General features: G+C 38.6%; 1 protein-coding gene across 1 annotated transcript; it reads left to right on the top strand.

Annotated features, from left to right (window-relative positions):
- Window positions 1-1,159: 1,159 nt before the first annotated feature.
- LOC111976479 (cerebellin-4-like) lies at window positions 1,160-9,523 on the top strand. Its single transcript, XM_024005325.1, has 3 exons — window positions 1,160-1,838; window positions 6,010-6,126; window positions 6,916-9,523. Exons 1-3 carry the CDS (start codon window positions 1,542-1,544, stop codon window positions 7,111-7,113), a joined length of 612 nt encoding a protein of 203 aa, XP_023861093.1. The 5' UTR covers window positions 1,160-1,541; the 3' UTR covers window positions 7,114-9,523.
- The last annotated feature ends 713 nt before the right edge of the window (window positions 9,524-10,236 follow it).

Genomic DNA, 10,236 nt, shown 5'->3' on the forward strand with positions numbered 1-10,236 from the left:
CCGTCCTACCCATGCTAGATTACAGAGACATAATTTATAGATCAGCAGGTAAGGGTGCTCTCGAGTGGCTAGATGTTCTTTACCATTCGGCCATCAGATTTGCCACCAATGCTCCTTATAGGACACATCACTGCACTCTATWCTCRTKMGTAAACTYMTCATCTCTGTATACCCGTCGCAAGACCCACTGGTTGATGCTTATTTATAAAACCCTCTTAGGCCTCACTCCCCCCTATCTGAGATATCTACTGCAGCCCTCATCCTCCACATACAACACCCATTTTGCCAGTCACATTCTGTTAAAGGTCCCCAAAGCACACACATCCCTGGGTCGCTCCTCTTTTCAGTTTGCTGCAGCTAGCGACTGGAACAAGCTGCAACAAACACTCAAACTGGACAGTTTTATCTCAATCTCTTCTTTCAAAGACTCAATCATGGCCACTCTTACTGACAGTTGTGGCTGCTTCGCGTGATGGATTGTTGTCTCTACCTTCTTGCCCCTTGTGCTGTTGTCTGTGACCAATAATGTTAGTACCATGTTTTGTGCTGCTACCATGTTGTGTTGCTATCATGTTATTGTCATGTTGTGTTGCTACCATGCTGTGTTGTCATGTGTTGCTGCCTTGCTATGTTGTTGTCTTAGGTCTTTCTTTATGTAGTGTTGTGTTGTCTCTCTTGTCATGATGTGTGTTTTGTCCTATATTTATGTTTTTTAATTTTTTAATTTTTTAAATCCCAGCCCCCTCCCGCCTTTTGCCTTTTGGTAGGCCATCATTGTAAATAGGACGAATTTGTACTTAACTGATTTGCCTAGTTAAATAATGATTAAATACAAAATATAAATATATTGTTTATTATATGTTTATGGTAAATAAAATACCAAATATCTACTGTTCTTAACAAAATGCTTGGTTTAGTCTCCAAACAGTAATGCTTATCGCCAAAGATGAATTGATTAATAGTCCATGTGCTTTACATCCATTATGTATCCAATCTCATCATTCTAACTTTCCTGAACAGCGGTCTGGTACAGAAAGACTGAAATACTCAAAGATTTAAAACGGGATAAAATATTCATAATAGGGGCAAAACTAAAATGTAAGCTACAAATGAAGACATTGTTTTATGTGCGGGAAATATTTACGCATACGTTGCTAAATGGACGTGTCTGGATCGTGGGCATATCACAACTGGGACTAACAGTCAACACGCGTAATTTGGAGAGTCGCAGAGCACTAGTCAGAAAAATGTTATTGCGCTTCTTCTCAGACTGAACCCTTCATGCCAGCCTCATGCAGCCATCTATTTTGTATTTTTATTTCAATCACAAACATAATCTAAATGATGAAAATGAGACAAAGAGAAAATAATCGGGATTTTCATTTCCATCAGTTGTTGTCAACATTTGAAGTCGTCGGTTTCTTTCATCAATATAGCATACTGCTGGATCCAAGGAAATAATCTTATAGCGTCAGAAGCGTCTGCGACCGGGGACCAAAGAGGAGGACGTGGAATTTGATACAGAGAGGGTATTTTTTAAAATGGTGCTGTTAGGGTTGTTGGACAATGCGATGGTAAAATATATTGTTCTTATGTTTAGTTTGGCGTTGATCTCTGAGTTTGTGGGAGCTCAGAATGACACGGAGCCTATAGTCCTGGAGGGCAAATGTCTTGTGGTTTGCGACTCTAATCCGACTACGGATTGGAAGGGCTCGTCCTCTCCTCTAGGCATTTCGGTGCGCGCGGCAAACTCCAAGGTGGCTTTTTCTGCGGTCCGGAGCAACAATCACGAACCGTCGGAGATGAGCAATAAAACAAGAATCATATACTTCGACCAAGTAAGACTGTTTACGTTGTTTTTGATATAGGGCTGTTTTATTTTACCTCAACTTTATAACATCAAAGTTGCAATGCTGTTTAAGAACAACGTTTTACATAGCTAATTGACCCCACAGTGACAGGTTATGCCCCCAAAAGTATAACTAAATACAAATAATCTTTAAAAAATTGTTGTTCTGGAAGAGTCTAACATTGGTTTAGAGAGCAACCTACATGTATCAATAATAGCTCGCCTAATGATTGATTGAATGATTAATAAATAATAATGGGCATAGCTCAAATGTGATAAAGCAGCAGCAATGTGTTTATCACTGAGAATAGAGCATCTCTCTCTCTCTCTCTCTCTCTCTCTCTCTTCCCCCTCTCTCTCATCTCTCGTTCTCATCTCTACATCTCCATCTCTCCTCTCTCTCTCTCTCTCTCTCTCTCTCTCTTCTCTCTCTCTCTTCTCTCTCTTCTCTCTCTCTCTCTCTCTCTCTCTCTCTCTCTCTCTCTCTCTCTCTTCTCACACACACACACACTGGAGATGTTTGGCTTCATCAATTTGATTGGGTGGTACTTGCACCTTGTGTACGCAAGCTCTGAATTGAGATTGTGCCATTTTTTATGGAGTAAATGCAGTGCATTTAACTTTTGTTCCCTGTTTGAATTAACCTAAAATCACTGTTTTATATCACCTCCTGGTGGCATCTCAACTGGCATAACCAACACCTTACATAAATCACTGGCTGAATCTGCCTAATTGGGAGACAGACTATTGGAGAAGAGTGCAGCTCCTGTGTCAAGTAGTTGCTGCTGGACTAGTAGGCTGCATTTACACAGGCAGACAAAGTCTCATATTTTTTCCACTAATTGGTCTTTTGACCAAAGATCGGAATTGGGCTGTCTGTGTAAACGCAGCCTTATAGTGGTGTAAAAGTTCACACTTGCAAATCAAGGCTGCATTCACAAAGGCAGCCCAATTCTAGTGCTGAGTAATTAACCAAAATGCCAGTTATTTTTCAGTTTTTAAACAACTAATGGACTGAGGTCGGGTCAAATATTTGAATTGCATTTTGTAAAAAAAAGATTGTGAGCTCAATGTGCTCATTGCACTGCAGTTTTTCTAGAGATAAATTAGATCATGCCCGAACTGTGGGATGTAGTAGGGAATTATAGCTTCCAACAGGCCAATGTTCTACATAGTTTAGCGCCAGTAAATGTGATAATTAACTACAATGATCATAATCCATTGCATGGCTGCTTGTCTGGTCTGTGTACTTTTGTGCCTGCTACAAAAGATACAGAAGAATACACAATCAAGAGGGGATACATAGAGAGCAGTTTCTTCGTGAGGTATCTCTACCTGAAAATACATGATCTAAGTCAGGGTTTCCCAAACTTGGTCCTGGGGCCCCCCTGGGTACATATTTTGGATTTTACCCTAGCACTACACAGCTGATTCAAATAACCAACTCATCATCAAGCTTTGATTATTTGAATAAGCTGTGTAGTGCTTGGCCAAAAACCAAATCGTGCACCAAAACTCTGATCTAAGTGATTGATAGTTGGTATTCAACCGTCATAAAAGTATGCCTTATTTACTTCGAAGAACTACTAAAATAGTAATTTTGTCAGACAGCATAGGCAGCAGCTCAATAAACATTAGATGACGACTAGGAATGAAATAAAGTCGTCAAATAAAACAAATGTAATATACACAACAACTGAAATATTTGATTAAAGTAAAGTAATGTGAATAACTGATGGTTAATAAGTGATAAGCAGTAATGGGCCGTCACTACCATCATCTGACTTTTATTCATTGTTTTGTTCTGTGTTGTTACAGCATTCAACCTACATAATGCATACATTTAAATGCATAGTGCACTTCATTATTTTTTTTAAATATTGAAACCGAACCGACCTCAAAGAGTACTAAAGGCTCAGCACTACCCAATTCAGATCTTTTTCAGGACTGATCAGATTGGTCAAAAGACCAATTAGTGAAAAAAAAGATCACTGCTTGTGATGTCAAATCACAGGATTAAAACTCAGTACATTTTCTCTAAGGAGTTGAGGTGTCTACAACTACTGAAATATCCCAGATTTAACACTATAGTCTTGTCACCATAGTTGTGTCAGCAGAAGAAAAGCTGGTCGTTAACGCTGGTCGTTAAAAAAACACACAAAAATAGTTTATTAGCATAAGGCAATTTCTCAAGCAAGAATTTTGCTAGGTCTGTCTGGGAGTGGTCTGAGTGGGGAGGGGAAACAGAAAATTAGCTGTTATTGGAAAAGACGTTTGGAACTCTCTTAATGGTCGATTAACTCATTTACCACATGGTGATATTAGCATGGTGGCCAAAACTCCCTCTCACCAAAAAAGTCTGAAATTTCAGGCATTTCAAACAGCTCTTATACTAAAAGGGCATCATAATTTTCACAATTTCACAGTATTATTCCAACCTTATAGTGTGGAAATACAGTGGGGCAAAAAAGTATTTAGTCAGCCACCAATTGTGCAAGTCCTCCCACTTAAAAAGATGAGAGAGGCCTGTAATTTTCATCATAGGTACACTTCAACTATGACAGGCAAAATTAGAAAAAAAAATCCAGAAAATCGCATTGTAGGATTTTTAATGAATTTATTTGCCAATTATGGTGGAAAATAAGTATTTGGTCATCTACAAACAAGCAAGATTTCTGTCTCTCACAGACCTGTAACTTCTTCTTTAAGAGGCTCCTCTGTCCTCCACTCGTTACCTGTATTAATGGCACCTGTTTGAACTTGTTATCAGTATAAAAGACACCTGTCCACAACCTCAAACAGTCACACTCCAAACTCCACTATGGCAAGACCAAAGAGCTGTCAAGGACACCAGAACAAAATTGTAGACCTGCACCAGGCTGGGAAGACTGCAATAGGTAAGCAGCTTGGTTTGAAGAAATCAACTGTGGGAGCAATTATTAGGAAATGGAAAACATACAAGACCACTGATAATCTCCCTCGATCTGGGGCTCCACGCAAGATCTCACCCCATGGGGTCAAAATGATCACAAGAACGGTGAGCAAAAATCCCAGAACCACACGGGGGGACCTAGTGAATGACCTGCAGAGAGCTGGGACCAAAGTAACAAAGCCTACCATCAGTAACACACTACAGGGAATCAAATCCTGCAGTGCCAGACGTGTCCCCCTGCTTAAGCCAGTACATGTCCAGGCCCGTCTGAAGTTTGCTAGAGAGCATTTGGATGATCCAGAAGAAGATTGGGAGAATGTCATATGGTCAGATGAAACCAAAATAGAACTTTTTGGTAAAAACTCAACTCGTTGTGTTTGGAGGACAAAGAATGCTGAGTTGCATCCAAAGAACACCATACCTACTGTGAAGCATGGGGGTGGAAACATCATGCTTTGGGGCTGTTTTTCTGCAAAGGGACCAGGACGACTGATCCCTGTAAAGGACAGAATGAATGGGGCCATGTATCGTGAGATTTTGAGTGAAAACCTCCTTCCATCAGCAAGGGCATTGAAGATGAAACGTGGCTGGGTCATTCAGCATGACAATGATCCCAAACATACCGCCGAAGGAGTGGCTTCGTAAGAAGCATTTCAAGGTCCTGGAGTGGCCTAGCCAGTCTCCAGATCTCAACCCCATAGAAAATCTTTGGAGGGAGTTGAAAGTCTGTGTTGCCCAGCAACAGCCCCAAAACATCACTGCTCTGCATGGAGGAATGGGCCAAAATACCAGCAACAGTGTGTGAAAACCTTGTGAAGACTTACAGAAAACGTTTGACCTCTGTCATTGCCAACAAAGGGTATATAACAAAGTATTGAGAAACTTTTGTTATTGACCAAATACTTATTTTCCACCATAATTTGCAAATAAATTCATTAAAAATCCTACAATGTGATTTTCTGGATTCTTTTTTCTCATTTTGTCTGTCATAGTTGAAGTGTACCTATGATGACAATTACAGGCCTCTCTCATCTTTTTAAGTGGGAGAACTTGCACAATTGGTGCCTGACTAAATACTTTTTTGCCCCACTGTATATGTAAAACACAGGAAAATCACAGTTTTGACTGCATTGGGCCTTGCAGCAATAAATATTCTGGTCTGACTTGAATAGTCAGCGAGGAGAACATTTTGTTCACTTTCTAAAATGCTTTATTCTTCTTTCCCCAGGTTCTTGTGAATATAGGCAACTATTTCACTTTGGAGTCAGTGTTTTTGTCACCCAGAAAAGGGATCTACAGTTTTAATTTTCACGTTATAAAAGTGTACCAGAGTCAGACTATACAGGTAAGCTATTTGTTTTGGCCAAATTGATTCAACAATTTAGTTCCAGTTATAATATAATGTGATTCCCATGAGACAATTAATTTTCTATACATTGGCCATGGCTACATTATTTGAAAGGGCCTTGTAGTGTGTTAGGAAATGTGCCTAAGACTATTTTGTCTAAGTCTATTCTGGACTATTTCCTGTGTAAGCCTGTTGGAACATTTGGGTTTGCATTGACAGACTGGTTATTAGAGGAAGCAGAAACAAATCTCTGACGAAGCGCTTGATTTCAATGGATGAGAGAGTTAACCGTGTCAATGTTAGGAAAATGTCCTGTAGAACTTCAATGGGAAATCACAGACACTGCATGGCACAGCTTCTAATTTGGTGATGTATGTTTTGCACAATTGTAGTGTCAATTTCCAGTCCTCTCTTTGTGACGCTCCGAAGCCTGGAGAGGTCTAGGCTGTCTCTGGGTGCGAAAAGGGGGAGTAGACTACATGAGCTTATTAAACAGACAATCTTTTTATTCTGGCTATTTAAGAAAGTGACGAAACTAATCTAAACTAGAATGTTTTTTTCTCTCCAAAGTACGTCAAGGGAAGGGCTCCTGCAAACTGTACATATTTGAACTAAAACAATAGTTTATAGCAAATAGCTACTCTATGTAGCTGTGGATGATAATGCTGTTTGGCAATGCAATCATAGCATGGCAAGATATTTTAGTACAGAACAGTAGCGACATTAGCTGCATTTCTCCCCTGTCTTGTTTATTTTCGCTCATTGCTGTCTCTTTGGGTCATCCAGGTGAACTTAATGTTGAATGGGAAACCTGTCATCTCAGCTTTTGCGGGTGACAAAGACGTAACTCGAGAGGCAGCCACCAATGGAGTTCTGCTCTTTTTGGATAAAGAGGACAAGGTCTACCTTAAACTGGAGAAGGGAAATCTAGTTGGCGGATGGCAATACTCTACATTCTCTGGTTTCCTTGTTTTCCCACTGTAAAAAAAAAAAAAGAAAGCCCCACAGTTCAAATGACTTTATCAACAATGTACTGTCACTGTATAATCAAAACATTTCTACATCAGTTGGATCTAGCCAAAGGATGGAAAATATCATGTTCCGTGGTCATGGATTACTACAGAGAGAAGAAAAGAGACATTGAAAAGCTTTGATGTTTAATGGAAATGGGAATCCCTCTGCAAATGCAATACTGCTAAAGAAAAACTACTTCAACTGACGAACATGCGTTCACAGCAATTCTTCACACACAAACTTAATAGTCGCAGAATATGTTTAGCATAGCATCTTTTGAAATTCGTTTTTCTTAGCAAGCGTGGCATACACGGTATTTAGCAGTGACAGATCCTGTCTCGTCTGATTATACAAAAAGTTGTGATTGAGTAGGACTGCATAGAAGATCCAGGTCACTTCTGACAGCACATCACCAGTTTGTTTTGTCTGGCCATCCCCATGTGTATCTCATTACTAGACCAGCTCTGGCTATTAAACAATCAGCTGTCTGCACCATAATGGAGCAACCAACTTGTTTCTGTAGGTGTGAGAAACAGTTTTTGGTGTGTTAGGAAATTACTGACAAATTGGAGTAAAATGTGCCCAACGTTTGCAGATAGATGAACACAATGCAGTTTAATTGCAGTCATAGCCTTTAGCCTTATATACATATATACACAGTATTTTATAAGTCTAAACAGATGTTGTAGATGCAATATTTTAATTTGAACTGAGAAGTAGTGGAGGCTCAAGTTGATGCTCAAGAGTTGGAAACTGCATTAGGTATGGTCTTTTGATGTCACTATTGACCTCCCTCGTCACAGCCTATGCTGCTGGCCATGTCTATACCTGTCCGTGGTCAGTCACATGTCATGTGTTTGTTTGAACTTCGACCTTAGATGGGTACACCCGTGGAGTCATGTGCAATGCTTCATTGAAGAGATCACGATTGTATATGTTAACACTTTTTAAAAACATTTTATGCACATTCATTTATTTATTTATTGAATATTTACACATTAGTTTATTTATAATAGCTTGGTGAATTTAAATGCTTATTTAAGTGAATGACCAAATTTGGCATTTACATCCAATGATTTCAAATTGTTATGTTATCAATGACTGCCACATGACCTGTGGCACCTTCAAAGTATCTGAGATTTCCTCTTACCATTTGTATACAGCCGGTGCATTTTAACAATATTTTAAGTATTTGGGAGATTTGGAAAGGGAATTATTCTAGCCAATCTATCAGCAGATGAAATGTAAAAGAAATAAGGTGTGTGTGAAACGACTGGAGACATTTTCTACACAAACTTAATCTCACTCACATTCTTGAACCTTTCCCCTTGAATACACTTAGGGAAAGTATCTCGCTAGCCATTTTGCATTTATGGAACAGCTGTTGTGTTCACTCTTGACCTTTGTGACTATATGGTACTACCCATATTTATTGAGTTATATTATCTAGACTCAGAATGGTTTGATTTGCTCCTCACTTATATTCCCGAGTTAACAATTGTTTTCTGTGCATATCAATATCATGGTAGTGAGTATATGTGTTTTGTGTGTGAATCTCATGCTTCACTTAGTATAGCTGTGTGCTTCTATTGTCACCTGATGCTGCTACAGTTCATTTCCAAATGGAATGGAATAGGTTTGGCCTATTTCACAATTCTCAGTCTGGAAACTCAAATCACTATAATGTCCGCGTATATAGACCTTCTGTATGATCTTTGTACATTTGGCACAGCTCTCAAATTAACATACTTTATTGCTGGACTGAATAATAATGACATGGCGTCATTATGGACACTGGAGAAGAAAACACCTCAGTATTGTATTTCAAATGAATGAATGAATGAATGAATGAATGTACAGAATGGAGTAAAAAAAATAGTATATGTTTACAATTGTCTGTTGTGGTATAATGTGAAAAGTATTGTGACTCAAATGACTTTCTTCATTATTTCATGGATTCTTTTCACTTTCTTGAATTGAAATCAATTACAACTGAGAATCTGAAAAGATAATCCTGTGCAAATGATTGGCTGACAAATTTACCGTGAGATTTTATCATAATGCCAATGGATTATCACTCACAAAGTTTCACTACCACTGTAGATGTACTTGACCAGTATTTGAAGGAGGCAACAATACAAAGTATGTATTTTAATCAAAAAGCACTGTGGTTGTGTGAATACCGGTAACCCAAAATATGTATTCTAGGGATTCCAAAATAATTCAACATACCACATGAAAGTATGTAATCCATGTAATACATCATTGGTAAATATCTGTATTTGAAAACATGGATGGATTATTGTTGAGATTTCCAAGAAGCTTATCATGCAGTCATATTGTATTTCTGTCAAATTAAATTTGAGGCATCTGTGTTGAATTCTGGTCTTTATTGGTACAATACTTTTATTTATCACCAACATGACTACATATCATATTTAGGCCACGCTCATGTTCAGTGTGTTTTAGAGTGTAGGTTTGACAATGCATTCTGGCAGTCTTACAACTATCTTGACATTAATTGGTGTYATAATATACAGTACATGAATTATGAATATTGAGAATCAGCTATTCTCTCAGATACAGTTGAAGTCGGAAGTTTACATACACCTTAGCCAAATACATTTAAACTCAGGTTTTCACAATTCCTGACATTTAATCCTAATAAAATGTCCCTGTCTTAGGTCAGTTAGGATGACCACTTTATTTTAAGAATGTGAAATGTCAGAATAATAGTACAGAGAATGATTTATTTCAGCTTTTATTTCTTTCATCACATTCCCAGTGGGTCAGAAGTTAACATACACTAAATTAGAATTTGGTCGCATTGCCTTTAAATTGTTTAACTTGGGTCAAACGTTTCGGGTTGCCTTCCACAAGCTTCCCACAATAAGTTGGGTGAATTTTGGCCCATTCCTCCTGATAGAGCTGGTGTAACTTTGTCAGGTTTGTAGGCCTCCTTGCTCGCACACGCTTTTTCAGTTCTGCCCACAAATTTTCTTTATGATTGAAGAAGTATGTTTGGGGTCATATCCATTTTGAAGACCCATTTGTGACCGAGCTTTAACTTCCTGACTGAGATGTTGCTTCAAT

The sequence above is a fragment of the Salvelinus sp. IW2-2015 genome, linkage group LG17 (genome assembly GCF_002910315.2).
Source record: "Salvelinus sp. IW2-2015 linkage group LG17, ASM291031v2, whole genome shotgun sequence".
NCBI classification, from domain to species: domain Eukaryota; kingdom Metazoa; phylum Chordata; class Actinopteri; order Salmoniformes; family Salmonidae; genus Salvelinus; species Salvelinus sp. IW2-2015.

What these genes read in the sequence shown, in the direction of transcription:
- LOC111976479 (XM_024005325.1), top strand. Translation starts at nt 1,542, where the DNA reads ATGGTGCTGTTAGGGTTGTTGGACAATGCGATGGTAAAATATATTGTT. An exon ending in GAATCATATACTTCGACCAA is followed by an intron (nt 1,839 to 6,009) that starts GTAAGACTGTTT and finishes TTCTTTCCCCAG; the next exon opens with GTTCTTGTGAATATAGGCAA. An exon ending in ACCAGAGTCAGACTATACAG is followed by an intron (nt 6,127 to 6,915) that starts GTAAGCTATTTG and finishes TGGGTCATCCAG; the next exon opens with GTGAACTTAATGTTGAATGG.